General features: G+C 58.9%; 1 protein-coding gene across 2 annotated transcripts in view; it reads right to left on the bottom strand.

Moving 5' to 3' along the window:
- SEMA6B (semaphorin 6B) overlaps positions 1 to 16,943 on the bottom strand; it is a 28,180-nt gene that overhangs the window by 3,251 nt on the left and 7,986 nt on the right. Inside the window, exons 1-12 of one of the 2 annotated variants that reach the window (XM_072721718.1) lie at positions 8,437 to 8,457; positions 7,268 to 7,417; positions 6,998 to 7,121; positions 5,371 to 5,431; positions 5,175 to 5,237; positions 4,801 to 4,902; positions 4,308 to 4,398; positions 3,827 to 3,946; positions 3,277 to 3,365; positions 1,686 to 1,903; positions 534 to 665; positions 167 to 316 (exon numbers count right to left, since the gene is read on the bottom strand). In XM_072721718.1, coding sequence (XP_072577819.1) covers positions 167 to 316; positions 534 to 665; positions 1,686 to 1,903; positions 3,277 to 3,365; positions 3,827 to 3,946; positions 4,308 to 4,398; positions 4,801 to 4,902; positions 5,175 to 5,237; positions 5,371 to 5,431; positions 6,998 to 7,121; positions 7,268 to 7,388 — 1,271 coding nt within the window. In that variant the 5' untranslated portion in view covers positions 7,389 to 7,417; positions 8,437 to 8,457. Of the gene's footprint in view, positions 1 to 166; positions 317 to 533; positions 666 to 1,685; positions 1,904 to 3,276; positions 3,366 to 3,826; positions 3,947 to 4,307; positions 4,399 to 4,800; positions 4,903 to 5,174; positions 5,238 to 5,370; positions 5,432 to 6,997; positions 7,122 to 7,267; positions 7,418 to 8,436; positions 8,458 to 16,943 lie in introns of those variants that run through there. The other variant, XM_072721719.1, reaches the window with a different exon arrangement.

Below are 16,943 nucleotides of genomic sequence, written 5' to 3'. Positions count from 1 at the left end.
TGCTGCATACCCGGCTGGCTTGAGGGTCTGGCTGCAGCAGGACCGCTCTCCACCTTGCCCTCGTGCCCACCGGGGCCCCGTTCTTCCTCCCCACCCACCGCCCTGGCCTGGGCTCTCCCCACCACCCACCGCCCCACCAGGGCCCCAGCCACGCATGGGGACTGACCGCATTAGAGTCCGCACGATCCAGGGCGCGTGGCCCAGAGAGGGCACCGCTTCGTCCATCAGGGGGTGGGTCTTGACAAAGTTGAGGATCTCATCGGGGAAGGCGCTGGAGGCATTGTACTGCATGCCGGGAGCCGCACAGCACCCAGGCCTGGGTGGGGAGAAGTGCTGGTCAGGCTGCACCTGGACATCCCTACGCAGGGGCTCTGATTTGCCAGCGGACCTGCCCGCAGGGCCTCAGCTTTCTGCATCTGTCTAATGGGCGCGGCTGAAGGGCAGCGACAGATAACCACCTGGCAGTCCCGGCCCTTCGTCCTAGGGGCGGGACCCCACCCAGGCACCCGTTTTGGGATCAAGGGGGCTCTCACCGGGGCCGTGGCACCTGGTCCTCCGGCACGGGTGTCCAGATGGACTCAGGGGACTTCTGCTCACGGAAGCGGCCTTCAAACACAGCAGCCACCTGAGTCATGTCAAAGGCGCAGACAGCCGAGCCGGGGATGCTGGGGGAGTTAGGTGAGAGGCAGCGGTGAGCCTGGTGGAGGGCACTGCCTTGGTCAAGCGTGCTGGAGAGTCTCTGTCCCCGTGAAGCTGTCGGATGTTCAGTCCCCTGGGCCACCCAGCCAATCCAGTCACTCTGCTTCCTCAACAGGGTCCCGACTGGACCACAGGTCACCTCCTCCACGGCCACCTGCATCCCTCCATGGCCACCCATCATCACTTGCCTGGATGTCCAGTCTCCCGGATGCTATACTCTTGCCCCCTTTCAACCCATCCCCCAGGGAGCTTTCCAAAAATGCAAATCTGATCTTGTCTCTCTTCTGCTCCTCTCCCATGGCTCTCAAAATGTAGTCCAGGCTCCTCCCAGTGGCTCATTCCCTCTCCGCCCTCATATCCTCTGCTCACCCCCTCCTCTTCAACCACAGAGGCCTCCTCCCTACTGTTTAAACATCCCGACCTTACTGCAGCCTCAGGGCCTTTGCACATGCTATTCCTCCAACTTGGAATGCTCTTCCCTTTCCTGCAATCTCATACCCAAGTGTGCCTTGCTCCAATCTCCCCTCCTCCAGGAAGCCCTTCCTGACCCCCTCCTCTAAAGGCAGAGGGGGGGGATCCCTGGGTGGCTCAGCGGTTTGGCGCCTGCCTTTGGCCCAGGGCGCGATCCTGGAGTCCTGGGATCGAGTCCCACATCGGGCTCCCGGCATGGAGCCTGCTTCTCCCTCCTCCTGTGTCTCTGTGCCTCTCTGTCTCTCTCTCTATGTCTATCATAAATAAATAAATAAATCTTTAAAAAAAAAAAATAAATAAAGGCAGAGGGGGAGGACATCCCCCATCTGCCCACTTCTGACCAAAGGGCCACGGAGGGTCGATATCTGGCCTTGTCCTACCCCAGCCTGGGGCTGATGCCGCTCAGGAGTCCAACCTTGCCCAGGCCAGGCCCCAGGGAACATATGCTGAATGCAGGACCTCTCCACTCACATCCACCCCGTGCCTACAGTTTGTGCCCTTTGGGGCCCTCTGACCTGTTGCTGGGGGTGGAGAACACAGCGAGGACCACGGGCCGGCCCCCCAGGCTGACCACACCCGTGACGGCCTGCAGCACGTTAAAGTAGAAGTGGGAGTCCCCAGGCACAGAGCAGTTGAGCCGCGCCTTCAGGAAGGACGTCCACTGCTTCTCCAGCACCCGAGGGGAGCCTCCCAGGTCATTCTTGCACACCCGGGCCACGCGGGACACCACCACCTGGAGCAACAGCAGGCAGATGGGGACCTGAGCCATCACCCAGGCCAGGACAGAGGGGTCCATCCCTGGCTCACTGTGGGACCCCAGACGGGGACCCCATACCCCTCTGAGCATCACATTCCCCAGTGGAAACATGGGGGTGTCAGGTGTAAGTCTCCACGTGCCATGGATCTTACGTATTTACGGATCGCTCACTAGGTACCAGGCACGTAATTCTCAACATCTCCTACATTCCTCCCAAACTCGACAAAGGAGGGGACCTTTGTACAGATGGGGAAACTGAGGACCAGAGAAAGAGAAGTGACTGGCCCAAGGTCACAATAGTAGTAAATGGAAGGCTGCACACTTCACTGTCCAGCTGCCTGGGTGGACTGAGGAATAGGATCGATGAGCAGGATGAAGGATGGATGGAGTAGTGGATGGTTGCGTGGATGGATGGATGGATGGATGAACGAATTTGAAGGAGATAATGATGCATGGATGGATAGAAGGATGTGTGTATGGATGAATGGACAGATGGGAGATGAATGGGTGGGTAGGTGCATGGGTGAGTGGGTTGATGGATGGTTGGACGGTAGGTGGATAAATGGGTGGTTGCATGGAGGAGGAGGAGTGGATGGGCAGATGAAGAAGGACATAAGGATAGATCAATGGATGAGTGGGTGCATGGGTAGATGGATGAGTGGATGGGTAGACAGAAGGTTGAATGGCATGAACAGGGGAGGGGGGATAGATCACTGGATATACCGAAGCGCGAGCAGGAGGTGAATGAGCTAATGAGTAGGACAGAGAGGTGGATGGTTAGATGTATGAATGAATGCACCGGTAGCTGGATAAATAGGGGAACAGGAGATGAAAGGGAGGTAGGGCAGACGAGCAGATGGCTGGCTACCTGGAGGATGGTTGAGTCAACGGGTGGGCAGATGAGTAAATGGAAAGATGGATACATGAACTGATGGAATTATGGGTGGGCTGAAGAACACACAGATGGGTAAATGAGAAGGTGGCTGAGTAGGAGGGTGGGTAGATGGATGGACAGTGGAGGAAGGATGGATAAACGGTTGAGAGACGGTGGGTGGACAGGTCATAGCAAGCACCCGAGGACTGGAACCCCAGAGGTGTTACCTGCCTTCAAACCCATGAACCTCACCCAGGGCTGTGCACACCAAGGCCGCTCCATAATGTCTTCCAGCCTCGGAAGCCTGGTCCTGGCTGGAGTGGAGGGTCTTGAGGACCAGAGGTGGAGGGTGGAACCCCTTGCCCCAGGTGGAGATTCAGGGAGCCACCTTTACTCCCCACTCCCCATGACCAGAGCCTTTCAGCAACATGCCCCACCACCAGGGCCTCTCGGGGGTGGAAGAGATGGGACTTACCTTCTCCAAGTAGTTAAACTCCATCGCGATCTCCCGGAAGAAGAAGTAGATGTGGCTGCCCCACTCCACGGCATGGACAAAGTAGGGCTCTGTAGGAGAGGAGGGGTCAGAACCGAGCCTCTGACATGAGGAATGGAGTTTCTGGGGTGTGAACAGATCAGCTCGGGTGAATTATTTTACAGAGAACGGGGGACACTGGCCGATCACCCAGGCAAAATAAAATAGACTCAAAGATTTTTTTTGGGGGGGAATGCTGGGTGTCAGGATCCCAAAAATCACTATCTCTACCCTCCACAAACAGCAACATCCACTATTTTTGTTACCTTCCTCCTTCATGTGTTGAAGAGCTAAGTTCTGCCTACACCCCTCTTGTGGTTCCAGTTCAAGCTTCTAAACCACCCATTTCCAGCAAGTTCTACTTCAGATCCAACTGACATCTTTCCTCTACTTTATCTTCTAAGAGGTCAGTAGGTTCCTAAGATGGGATGGGAGCCCCCTTCCTGTCTCCTCTGGGGGGGGGGGGGTGGGATTCGATGAATGCCTGCCCCACCTTTGAACCACTTGGAGTCGTGTTTCACGGTTCGCAGAGTGGGCCGGTCCCCCAGGCTGCGGTAGATGACAGCATCGATGGCTAGGAAGTCGGTCACCGTGGCGGTGAAGAGCATCCCTTCTGGATGGGCGGGAGTTGGGGAGAAGCAGGCGAGAAGTTGCGTCAGATCACAGAGGCCAGGGGGAGGGTGGGTCACAACTTGATCTTGTTCCAAGACTGAGCCCAGAGCCCAAGGGAGCTCCTGTCCCTAGGCTGAGCCCGGGCCCCACGTAAGCCCAAGCCCAGGCTGATCTCCAGCTGCCCCAGCTGAGCCCTGACCTTGGCTGAGCGCTGACTGTGGCCAAGATCCTGCGTGTTTCACAGCTGGACAGACAGATGGCCTCCCAGCCACCTTCATGATCACCCAACTCCAAGAATAGAAAATGCCACCACTGGTCAGGGCTGGGGGCCCATCAGACGGTCAGCGCTGGGGGACACTCACCAGAGAAGAGGGCAACGTTGGCATGTTTGGGATCGTACGGGCAACGGGCCATGCCGCTGATGTTGTCACCGAGGGGCTGCAGTGTGTCCATCTGGGGGGGCGGGGCGCACAGGGCCTGAGTGACAGCGCTCCTGGCCACACCGGGCAGCCCCCCCCCCCTCTCCCAGCACCCTGGACCCTGAGGGATCTTGGCTCCACCTCGGATGCTTGTGTGACTTGGACAACCGCTTAAACTGTCTAGGGCTTAGTTTACTCTTCTGCGAACAGGTCTAAGAGTCAATCCTTGTTAATCCTATAACTGGATTCTAGCTTAAGTAGCTGTGGCTTCCCGGATCTCCTCCGGAAGCCTCCTAGGGGGCTCTGGGGGCGGGGGGCGGAGGAGGGCATATCCAGTAAGGCTTCCCGTAGGAGGTGATGCGGCCAGTCGAGGGCAGGTGAGCCCTGGCCAGGAGGTGGACCTGGGGCAGGCGGGGCGTCCCGGGGGGAGACTCACGCTGTAGTTGGCGCACACGGGGTTGAAGGCGTTGGAACCGCACACGAAGAGCGTGGATTCGTCCCGAAGCAGCAGCACCTTTACAAAATTTCGACACTCGCCCTGGGGTGGGGGTGGGGGAGAGAGAAGCCGTGGTGGGCGTGGCCACGGTGTGGGCGTGGCTAGTGCGGGGGCGGGGCCGGGTGTGGGCGGGGCCAGGACTGGGACCCCCGTCGGGGTGTGGGACTTGAGCTTCCGGGACTGACCGGGGCTGTGGGCGTGGCCACGCCTGAGGACCACTTGGGGGCGTGGCCAGGCTCGGGGCGTGGCCATGGCAACCCGAGGGCTCCGGCCGGGTGGGGGCGTGGCTGGAGGCGTGGCCAGGGCGCACTCACCTCCTGCTTGCCCTTCATGCGACACACGTTGATGTCACTGGGGTTGGAGCGCCAGGTCAGTTTCTGGGAGCAGAGGGAGTGGTGAGGGGAGCGGGATCCCTGGCGCCCGATTCCTGCTCCCCAGCATCGCGTCAGGGCCCCCGCGCAGGAGCCTCCAGGGCTGCCCCCACCCCTCCCACCTGTGCCCCCTCCTCACCCGCTGGTACCGCAGCTCCGTGGTCGTGGGGGGCTCCAGCTCCACCCGGTACAGGTTGTCCCTAGGGCAGAGGCACAGTCAGTGAGGATGGGGGCCTCCATCACCCCCCCGGCCCCCACTCCCCGTTCTGCAACAGGTCACACGCAGGGGTGAGCAGGGGCCGCAGCTGCGGGCAACTGCAACACCAAACATGCCCTCGCGTGCTTGCTCATGCCGTCGCACGCATCCCCACGCCCGAAAATGACCCACGGGTTCTAGCACACTCCAAACGCCTTGACAACGCCAGCTCGTGCTTACACACCCCATGGCCTTAGGGGCCTACACCCAACCCCGTGAACTGTCTAATGCCCTGCCATCGGGTGCCATCAGGTGCCCCTCCCACCACCTCCAGTCTCCCCAGGTTCTTCCCTCTCACCCCCCGCCGCAGAAACTGCCCTGGTCAAAGTCACTGACGACCTCGTGCCAAGTCCAGCAGTCACTTCTCTGTTCCCTTCGCCCCCACTGCAGGGTCTGACTGGCTCGTACCCCTTCTCCTGGGAACTCCTCAGGGATCTGGCTCCCCCGCCCCCATCTGGCCCCCTCGGTCTCCCACCCCTCCCCCCGGTGCCCAGGCTGGGTCTCCTCTGGAGTAACCCCGTCTATGCCCACAGTCCTGTCTCCAGCCTGGCCCCACCCTGAGGTCAGCTGACCCTGGAGATCCCCTTCCTGGGGTTCCGGGGCGTCCGTCACTCAGCTTGGCCACGCTGCCCCCAACTGTCCCCTACACCTGCTCCTGCCCCATCGCTCATCTCAGCTGAGGCCACTCTTCGAGGGACAAAGGCCACAACTTGGGAGTCATCCTCAACTTGCTGCCTCTCCTCCTCTCCCACACATCAGCCAATACCATCAGCTCTGCCTTTAATGCCCACCGAGAATTTACCCCCTTCTCGTGCACTCCGGGGCCACCACCACCCCAGTCCACCATGAACAGGGCAGTCGCCTTCGCTTTGGCCTCCCTGCTCAGGCCCTCGACCATCCTTCCCTCAGCAGCCATCAGAGGGCGCCCATGAGCACCTGAGTCTGGTCGGCCCTCTGCCCCCAGCCCTCCGGGGCTCTCCATCACTGGGGTAAAAGCCCAAGTCCTCCCTGAGGCCCACAAGGCCCCACACAACCTGCCCTGTCCCTTCCCTGCCCTCCCCGCCTCCCTCTCTCTCTGTCACCCACTCTGCCCCAGCCAATTGGGCATCCTCAATGTTTTTCCAATACACCAGGCCGGATCCTGCCCCAGGACCTTTGCATAGATTGTGCTCTCTGCCCAGATTTCTCCCTCTCCCCCAAGATGTCCCCATGATTGACTCAGGTCTCAACTCAAATGTCACCTTCTCAGAGAATCCCTGGAGCTCCGCATCAGCACCCTCTAGAAACCCAGTGAATTTTGACCAAAGAGCTGTCCCCACCTGCAAACACACCATAGCCGACTCTGGGCTGTAACCACAAGTGGAGCTGAGACGACACCCTTTATAAAGCCCCAAGGACGCCAATTTGTACTCCAGGCAAACAACATGGCCCAGCATCCAACCACCCCCAAAATGCCACCACCTGCTCCCCACACCTCACCCTGCACACTCTGCCCGACAATCCCTCATACCTGTCCCCGATGAATAAGGTCCTGTTGACCCGCAGGACTCGCTGGATGTGGAGGTCTTCAGCACCCTCTGCTGGGGTCAGGCGTCCTGGCCCGCTGCCCACGAACACGGGGTAGTGGTTCAGGTCTGGGGGAGGGTTTGGGGAGGGGTGTGATCCAGGGCTGGGGTGAGCCTGGCCTGGTGAGCCCCCCAAGGAAGTGGGCAAGCAGACCCGGCTTTGGGGAGCAAGAACCCTCCCTGGGGTCACCTGCTCCCCCAGGACCCCCACTCACAGTCCCTGGGGGCCACGCTAAGCGGCGGCGGCTCCTCCGGGAAGAGGCCGTTGGCTCCCCCCAGTAGCAGCAGTAGGAGCAGTGGGGCCGGGCGAGGAGGGGGCGCTCGCGGGGTCCGCATGGCGAGGTCCGGGCGACTAGAAGTGACACCTGCGGGGGGGGGGGGGGGGGTCGGTGGCTGGCGGTGAGCGGCGCGGCCTGCAGTCCCGCCCTCCGCCGAGAGATGGCGCGCGCAAGCCGCAGCGGCCTGGGCCTTCAAACCCCAGGAACATCCCCGGGGGCAGTAACAAAACATAACGCCAAGCGGGCAGTAATAGTAGCGCCAGCACTTATGGAATCATCAGAAAGTTCTTTTTTTTTTTCTTTTTTTTTTTTTTAGAAAGACCTTTCTGACCACATCGTAGTGAGAGCTCCGGAAACGGGTTCTAACAACCACCACCACCACCACCACCACCACCACCATCCCGTAATGACAATATTTAAATGACTTTTAAATTAAATGATTTTAAAGAATCAAAAAGCATCATGAGAATGATACACACAACACTTCGAAACACGTACTTGAATAGTTCAATCTTAAAACATATATTCAAGGATTCTTAGAATTAAAACACAACAATCCTGGGGCGCCTGGGTGACTCAGTGGGTGTTAAGCAAGTGACCCTTGATTTCTGCTCAGGTCGTGGTTTCTGGGGGGACGGGGGAGGATGACCCAGCCCGGTGTTTGCCTCAGCACTGAGTCTGCTTGTCCCTCTCCCTCTGCTCCTCACCCCTGCTTGCTCACGCTCTCTCTCCCTCTCAAAGAAATTAATAATTAAATAAAATCTTAAAAAAAGAAAAAAACACACAACAATCTTAAAATGAAAGGCTCAAAAAATTGTTTTTTTCAAAGTCTCCCAGAATTTTATAAACAATCTGGGAACTGCTATACTTTAGAATCGTAGAATATTCCAGCTGGCAGGGGACCTCAGAGGGACCCCGGCAAGTTTGACTTCCTTCCCCACTCCAGCCTTCCTGGCCTCTGCTGGAATACCTGTGTGACAGGCACCTCACTACCTCTCAAGGGAGCTTTCTTCAAGGGAATCTGGAGAACCTGCCCGGTGGTGTGCGGCGTGGAGGCTTCCTCCGGTTGATGATCGACAGTCAGTGGAAGTGTGAGCAGAACTCACCCTCTGGAACCCAGCCCTCCACAGCCCTGCCAGCAGGGGTGCAGTCTGGTGGTCCTGAGTAAGGAACCTACGGCCTCGTCCTTCCGGGAAGCCCCAGGCAAGGCCTGTGCCTCAGTTTCCCCATGCGCGCAGCAGGGACATCTCCACGCCCTGTCCTGGCCTCAGAGCTCCGAGACTCTGAACCTCTGGAGGTGAAGGTGGTATGAGGACTTTGGCCCTACAGTGCCTGCCTCTGAGGATTCAGAGCCAAAAAACAGGAAAGCCTTGCATGGAGCAGCAGAGCTTCCTCTTCGTGACCCTGGACTTCCTGGATTTGTGACTCAGCAGACGCCCGGATCCTACGTGTTCGTGGGACATGCCTCTGCTTCCTTAAGAGTTTCCTTCCCTGGCTCCTCCCCTGCTCGGCAGCCTTCCATGGCTCCCAGGGACCCCCAGCCCCGGCACAGCAGTCAAGGCCCCCGGGTGGCCTCCAGCCTCCCGCAGCCTGCTCCACCCTCAGGCCCAGCCTCCTCGGCCACAACACCTGCCTGGGTCAGCCAGGCTTCTCAGGTGCTCTGTCCTTCTTTTTTTCAACATTTTTCTTTTTTTTTTTTTTTTAAGATTTTATTTATTTATTCATGAGAGACACAGAGAGAGAGAGAGAGGCAGAGACACAGGCGGAGGGAAAAATAGGCCCCATGCAGGGAGCCTGACGTGGGACTCGATCCCGGGACCCCAGGATCAGGCCCTGGGCTGAAGGCGGCACTAAACCGCGGAGCCACCAGGGCTGCCCCATTTTTCTTTAGTATTTTAAATTTTTAATTTTTGAAAAGATTTTATTTACTTATTTGACAAAGAGAGCATGAGCAGGGGGGAGGAGCAGAGGGAGAAGGAGAAGCAGGCTCCCTGCTGAGCAGGGGACCCCGTGTGGGGCTCGATCTCAGGACCCCGGGACCACGACCCAAGAGGGAGGCAGATGCTTAATCCGCTGAGCCTATATTGTGTTAAATATATATAACATAAATTTATCATCCTGACCATTTCCAAGGGCGCAGCTCAGGGTACGAAGCACACTCACCCCGCCGCGCAGCCTCCCCGACCACCATCTCCAGACCCTTCCGTCTCCCCACACGGAGGCCCCGTCCCCAGGAAGCACTGACCCCCGCCCCCTGCCCCACCCCTGGTCCCACCACCTCCTCTCTGTCTCTGTGCACGGGCCTCCTCTGGGGACCTCCTGGGAGTGGGGTCCTGCGGGAGGCGTCCTTCTGGGCCTGGGTCCCCTCCCTGAGCCCGGTGTCCTCGGGGTCTGTTCATGCAGGGGCAGGTGTTGGGGTCCCTTCTTCCCTGAGGCTGGGTTGGGATTCCGGGTGCAGACAGACCGCCTTGTGCTTATCCATCTACCCGTCGATGGAAACGTGGGTTGCTTCCACCTCTTGGCTGTCGTGAATAATGCTGCTATGAACATGGGTTTGTGAACATCTCTTGGAGGCCTGTCCTTCGATTCTCGGGGGTATAAACCTAGGATCACGTGCTAATTCTATGTTTAACTTCTTTGAGGAACTGCCAGACTGTTGGCCACAGCGCTGCCCCAATCTCACATTCCCACCAGCAGCCCACGAGGGTTCCAATTTCTCCACATCCTTGCTAACATGTTGTTTTCTGTTTTTTTTTTTTTTTTTTGTAGTTGCCATCCTAAGGGCTGTGAGGTGATGCCCTGTGCATTTTATTCCACGTTCTATCAGAATAATATGTAACCTAAGAAACTTCCAGGGATGCCCAGGTGGCTTAGCGGTTAAGAGTCTGCCTTCGGCCCAGATCGTGACCCCAGAGTCCTGGGATCGAGTCCCACATCGGGCTCCCCGCAGGGAGCCTGCTTCTCCCTCTACCTGTGTCTCTGCCTCTCTCTGTCTCTCAGGAATGAATAAATGAAATTAAAAAAAAAAAAAAAAAGAAAAGAAATAAAAGCTTTAAAAAATTTTTAAGTTAATTAATTAAATTAAATTAAAAAGAGGGATCCCTGGGTGGCGCAGTGGTTTGGCGCCTGCCTTTGGCCCAGGGCGCGATCCTGGGGACCCGGGATCGAGTCCCACGTCGGGCTCCCGGTGCATGGAGCCTGCTTCTCCCTCTGCCTGTGTCTCTGCCTCTCTCTCTATCTCTCTGTGACTATCATAAATAAATAAAAATTAAAAAAATTTTTTTTAAATTAAATTAAAAAGAAAAGAAAAAGAAACTCCCAAACAAAGCTTCCATTCACTGGCCATGCAGCATCGTTGCCAGGGGCAGGACCCCAGAGCCAGGCTGCAAGGGTTCAAATCCCGGCTCCGCCACTGATGGGCTGAGTGACCCTGGCCAGGTTGCCGCCCGCCTCTGGGCCTCCATCCCCTCATCTGTAAAATGGGCATGGGCAGTCCCGACCCCACAGGCCCGTGGCGGGTATTAGCATAGCACCCGGCACACCGCAGGCGCTCAGTAAATGCTGATTATTACGATTCCTGTTGTTGCCGTCGGCATAGTAAGTACCAGAAGCTGGCGCTGGGGGGCTTCCAGGAATTACCTCACAGAGCCCCCCCCCACTGGCTCTAGCAGGAGTGGGGTAGCACCAGCCCATTCTGCAGACGTGAGAGCGGAGGGTGTGATTTTGGGGCTGTGGTCCCACCAGAGACGATGCGGCCGCCGGGTGGAACCCAGGCTCTGCTCCTAGGTGTCGAGCACCCTAATGGCCACAATGAGACCAACGACCACCCAGCGCGCCCCCTCGACCCTCGACCCAGGGAGGCTAGCAGTCACCTAACACCCGAGGCCCTGGGTCAGGATGGGACGGGACGGGATGGTGACTAACTTTTCCTCCTGGTTTTCTCAACTTTGTGATGCAGCAACCGGGGGCTGGGAAGGAGTCCGTTTGCTCCCTCTGTCCACCTGCCCCAGCCCCACAGGTCCACCCAGGGACCCCTGGGACCCAGCCTGGGCTTCTCGAGCCTGGCTCTTCCACCAGCCCCGTCGTCCCCTAGCCAAAGAGTGGGGTGTTTACCCCTCCATCCCCTCCCCTGCCCTGAGGGCTCTGCAGCCCAGCCCCCACCTCCTACCTGGTCTCCGGGCCTCCAGTCCTGCCCCTTCTCTATCCTCCTCAAGGTGGCACAGGCATCTTTCTTTTTTTTTTTTTTTTAATTTTTTTTTTAATTTTTTATTTATTTATGATAGTCACAGAGAGAGAGAGAGAGGCAGAGACATAGGCAGAGGGAGAAGCAGGCTCCATGCACCGGGAGCCTGATGTGGGATTCGATCCCAGGTCTCCAGGATCGCGCCCTGGGCCAAAGGCAAGCGCCAAACCACTGCGCCACCCAGGGATCCCCCACAGGCATCTTTCTAGAACGCAAATCTCACCTGTTTTTCCCCTGCTCTAAACTAGGGTCTCTTCCCCTGGGCACTGCTGACATCCAGCGTGACCATTCTCTCGGGGGTGGGGGGCATCCTGGGTACTGCGGGGTGTTGAGCAGCATCCCTGGCCCCCACCCCTTGCTGCCAGGAGAACCCCCCATGTGACAACCACTGGTTTCCCCAGACATTTGTCCAGTGTCCCCTGCGGGGCAAACCCATCCCCAGGTGAGAACTTCTGCTCTAAACCCTTCCATGGCTCCCCAGCTTCCTCCAAATGAAGTCCCAGCACCTCCTCTCTCCATCCTGTCTCCACCTCTGGACATCTGTGCATGCTGTTCCCTCTGCCTGGCACACCTTCCTCCCACTCCCAGTAACCCGGTACTTGTTCTTCTCAGACACCTCCTCCAGGAAGCCTTCCCAGATCAGCCCAGATGGGTTTCCTCCAGGTTCCCACGTGTTCCCCCTTAGCGTCCTGATCGCCCCATCTTCTAACTGCCCAGCTGTCTGTCTTCCCCACTGGACTGTGAGCCTCTGGAGAGGGCAGGACAGGGTCTTGGCCACCACTGTGTCCCCAGCACCCTGCGCACAGGGCCCTGCATACAGTGGGAGCTCAAAAAATAATAAAGGTAGCGAACACCAAGTGCTTACTATGTGCCAGGTATTGAAAAAACCTAAATTAATTCATTTAATCCACACAACACACCCGAGAAGTGGGTACTGTTAATATACCCCCAGACAGATGGGGAAACTGAGGCAGCAGAGCTGAAGCTGAAACCTGCTCGGTTAATATTATTTTGATTATAACACAGAACTGAACTCCACGTGCTCTTTTTGGGGGGAGTCTGGGCCACTTTGGGGCCAACTCACTGCACTTGGCCTCGGTTTCCCCCCCGACCTGGGGCTCCTGGAGGCCCCAGCACTTCCCCCCGGCCCCCGCCCCCCCAAGACCATCTGCCTCTGCATGAAACTCGAGGCGCCTCTGCCAGCAGCCACCCGGCGCCCGCCTGCCCGGAAGAAGCGCCACCACCTGCCCAAGCACCTGGCCACCGGGAGCCACCACCAGGGCCAGACGGGGCGGCGGGGGGGGGAGCCGTGTGGCCAGCAGGTGCACCCCGCGACGTGGAGGGTATCTAGGCCCCCTCATGTTCGCCTGCCTATGGAAGGGGCGTGCCTCCTCCTGCAGCCCCAGGGACACTCGTCCACACCCACACTCGTCCACGTCCCACGGAGGGACAGTCGTGGAGCAGTAGCGCACCAGCCCCCATCAGGTCGCCTCACGCTGCGGCCGGGCCTCTGCTGCGGCCTCCACCTCTCGGCACTCGAGCCCACTGTGCAGATGAGAAGACTGAGGCGGGGGCAGAAATCCCTCAGGGCTGCTCTGCTTTAGCGCCTCTGCTCCTCGGGGAGCCCCCGGGCCCGACTGCCTTCCTGTCCTCCCCGCTCCGTAGTTACTATAACTTTTTTCGTTTTTAAGATTTTATTTATTCATGAGAGACACACACAGGCACAGAGGCAGAGACACAGGCAGAGGGAGAAGCAGGCTCCATGCAGGGAGCTGATGCGAGATTCGATCCCGGGACCCGGGGTCACGCCCTGGACCAAGGCTCAACTGTTGAGCCACCCCAGTGTCCCCGTAGTTACTATAACTTTGACACAGGTTCCAGTTTCCTTCTGGAAAACCTCTCCCACCCGGCACCTCTTCGGGCCTCTGGCCTCTGACACTTCGGTGTAAACTTTAGGATCAGCTCGTAAGTTCCAAACAGGTAACACATAAAACCTATTGGGACTTTCACCTGAAGGATGCTGGGAATCAAGGTGACCTCGCGACTGGCGGCTGAGGCTCCCCCCGCAGCTGGTGCCCCCTCTGTCACCCCTGCCTCAGGCGCCGCCTGGGAGTCCTGCCCCGCTCCCCCAACACCCTGGCCCCCAGCCCCCAGTCCTTTTTTTTTTTTTAAATTTTTATTTATTTATGATAGTCACAGAGAGAGAGAGAGAGGCAGAGACATAGGCAGAGGGAGAAGCAGGCTCCATGCACCGGGAGCCCGATGTGGGATTCGATCCCGGGTCTCCAGGATCGCGCCCTGGGCCAAAGGCAGGCGCTAAACCGCTGCGCCACCCAGGGATCCCCCCAGCCCCCAGTCCTGCCGGCTCTGCATTCACCTTTATCCGGAAATCTCACTCCTTGCCAGCGCGGTCCTGGTGAGGCCCCTACGCCTCCTGCCCCTGCCCTGCCCCTGCCCGGACCCTTGCAGTGTCACCCCCCCCCCCCCCCCCCCCCCCGCCCCGCGCCCTGGTCCAGGCTCCCCGTGGCGGCCACCAGACGGCGCCCGTGAGTCATCAAGTCAGGCCCTGCCCTCCTCTGCCCACAGCCCCAGGGCAAAGCCTCCCCCCTGCCGCCCCCAGACCCTGCAGGATCTGGCCCTAGCCCCCTCCTCCCCATCTCCCACGCCCACGCTGCTCCAGCCACACGGGCCTCCTCCCACAGGGCAGGTGCGCTCCTGCCCCAGGGCCCCCGGGGAAGGATAACCACATCCCTCCTCACCTCAGGTCTCTGCTGCAAAGCCACAGCCCCCTCGGGGGCCTCCACCCTCCCCACACTCTCCGAGGGTCCAATTTAGACCCTTTGCTACTCCGAACCTGGCCCCTCAGACCAGCAGCAGGGGCCTCACCTGCAGCCCTTGGAAATGCAGAGCCCCGGGCCCCACCGAGACCCGCCCAACCTTGCAGGGACCCGTGTGCACAACAGTCTTCGTGCACGGGCGATCCCTAAGTAAAACAATCACCCACATAGCCTGTTCGGAGCCCGTCTGCCCCCCCTGGACGGTGAGCCCCGGGACAGCGGTCTCGGGTGTGTCTTGGTCAACGACCTGTCCCCACCGCATGTGGCACACCGCTGGTGCTCAGTCAGGGCTTGTAGGTGAACGAACGAAGCGTCAGCATCAGGAGGGGGATCCAGACGGGGTTTCCTCCCTGGTTCCACCTGGCCCGCCCCATCCGCACACGCACGTGTCCACAGGTGTGGGCCCCCCCGCAGTGTCCATAGGCCCCGACATCCACAGCACGTAACACCCTCTGTGTGTTCTCGTGTATCTACAGATGCAGCCCCAGCGCCCCCACGCGCCCCCGCACTGGCAGGCCGTCTGCACGACACACAGTGTGTCAGCCTGCGTGCCCCCCGCCCTGCCCCCGTGAAGCTGCTGCCCGCCACCCCCCGTCCCCACTTGATGGCCTTCTGGCCATCAAACAGTTTCCGAGGGCCTCAACTAACTGTGGGCACCAGGCGGGCCGTTCCCCGGTCTAATCTCGTTGGTGGGTTGGGGAAACTGAGTCCCAGAATGCGGGTTAGACACACAACGCAGTTGGCCGAAGAGCTCCAGGTTAGCGGCGCGGCGTCCGCAATTGCTGGGCCCGGGGTTCAAAGCCTCCTCTCGGCTGTGAGCCCTCCCACGCTCACCCCAAACCCCACCCCCACCCCATGTGGGCCTTGGTTTCCCCATCTCTAAGCAGCAGGTGACCACAAGCCCAAACCTACGATGTGGCTATGACATGTGGCTATGACGACTAAAGGACACAAGCCAGACCAGCGCCTCTGCCCCCTTGACCTGGGTCGGTCGTTTGCAGTTTCCGGTGGGGGGGGGCACCTTCAAAAGGGGAAATGCGAGGGATCCCTGGGTGGCGCAGCGGTTTGGCGCCTGCCTTTGGCCCAGGGCGCGATCCTGGAGACCCGGGATCGAATCCCACGTCGGGCTCCTGGTGCATGGAGCCTGCTTCTCCCTCTGCCTATGTCTCTGCCTCTCTCTCTCTCTCTGTTACTATCATAAATAAATAAAAAATACCTTTAAAAAAAAAAAAAGGGGGGAAATGCGATTTAAATAATGTGTTTTGTTTAACTCCCTAGATCCAAAACAGCGTTATTCCCACAAGCAATCAATGTAAAAACGATCAAGGAGGCATTTCAAGGGCTGGTTTTCCCACTTAATCCTCGGAGCCTGGTAGGTGTTTTACACTAAGGGCGCATCTCGATTTGGGCGGGCCACGCGAGATCCTGCAGCTCCAGGGGGAGGGCTGAGCGACCAGCAGGATCACCGTGGTGTCGCCAGTGTCACCACCGCACTCTGTCTGTACATTGGAGGCTCTGGCCACATGCGCCTCCAGGATGAACCCGCCCCCGCGGAGGATCCCCCCCATCCCCTCTGCCCAAGCACAGAAGTTCTACTTTCAATCTACCTTAAATCCTTCTTGCTTCCAGAAGCTCCCACCGGCTAAAGGCCTGGGGGCCTGGCACGTCCCACTTGGGCTTTTTGAGAATTGGGGTGGAAGAGCGACGCCACCCTCCCCTCTGGTCCCGCTCCCCTCAAGCACCTCTTGGCCAGTGCAGCCCGCACCAGGCTCAAAGGCCTGCAGTGGCTCCCCAGTGCCCGCCGAAGAGCAGGTGGACTTCGCGTGACACTCGAGGACCCCTCCCACCCCGGGAACGACCTGACCCTTCCCTTGCCCTCCTGTCCTGCCAGGCGTGTGTCGAAGTCCCCAGTGCCACATCCAGGTCTTTCCCGAGGGGGACATCTTCCACCTTCTCAAGGCCCGGCTGCTCCCCGGGAAGCCCCTCAACCACCCAGACAGGGTAACCTCACTTTTGCTGCTCAGCCGACTCCTGCTCGCCATCTCTATCGGCTACGTGTGGGTGTGCCTTCTTCCAGGAAGCCTTCCTTGACTGCCCCTGACACAGCCTCGGTTTCCCTGGGCTCCCCCAGCCCACCACACCTCCTTCAGCTCCACCCAACCCCATCACCCCGGGGACCAACTGTGTACCCCACGTTGGGAGCTACTCATTCACTCATTCCACGAGCAGTTATTGTGTGCCATCTGTGTGCTGGGCACTGTCGCAGGCATGGGGACACAGCGGCGACCAAGCCTGTTGCCAAGCCCTGCCTTTCTTGGGGCCCCTCCATCCACTGGGGAGATGGGAGGGGACACATGTTACCAAATAACGGAACTTGGGGACTTTGATAACATTGACCAAGTAGAAGTGCATCAGGCGGGGGAGGTAGTGGCATATGGTAAAGGGGCTGCTCAGGTCTGGGCTTGGGGGGACCGCCTGGAGGAGGGACATTCCAGTGGAGGCCTGGAGGCTGGCACGGGACAGTGGGGAGGAT

Source organism: Vulpes vulpes, chromosome 9 (genome assembly GCF_048418805.1).
Source record: "Vulpes vulpes isolate BD-2025 chromosome 9, VulVul3, whole genome shotgun sequence".
Classification (NCBI taxonomy): Eukaryota; Metazoa; Chordata; class Mammalia; order Carnivora; family Canidae; genus Vulpes; species Vulpes vulpes.
This window is presented reverse-complemented; position numbering and strand designations above follow the sequence as displayed.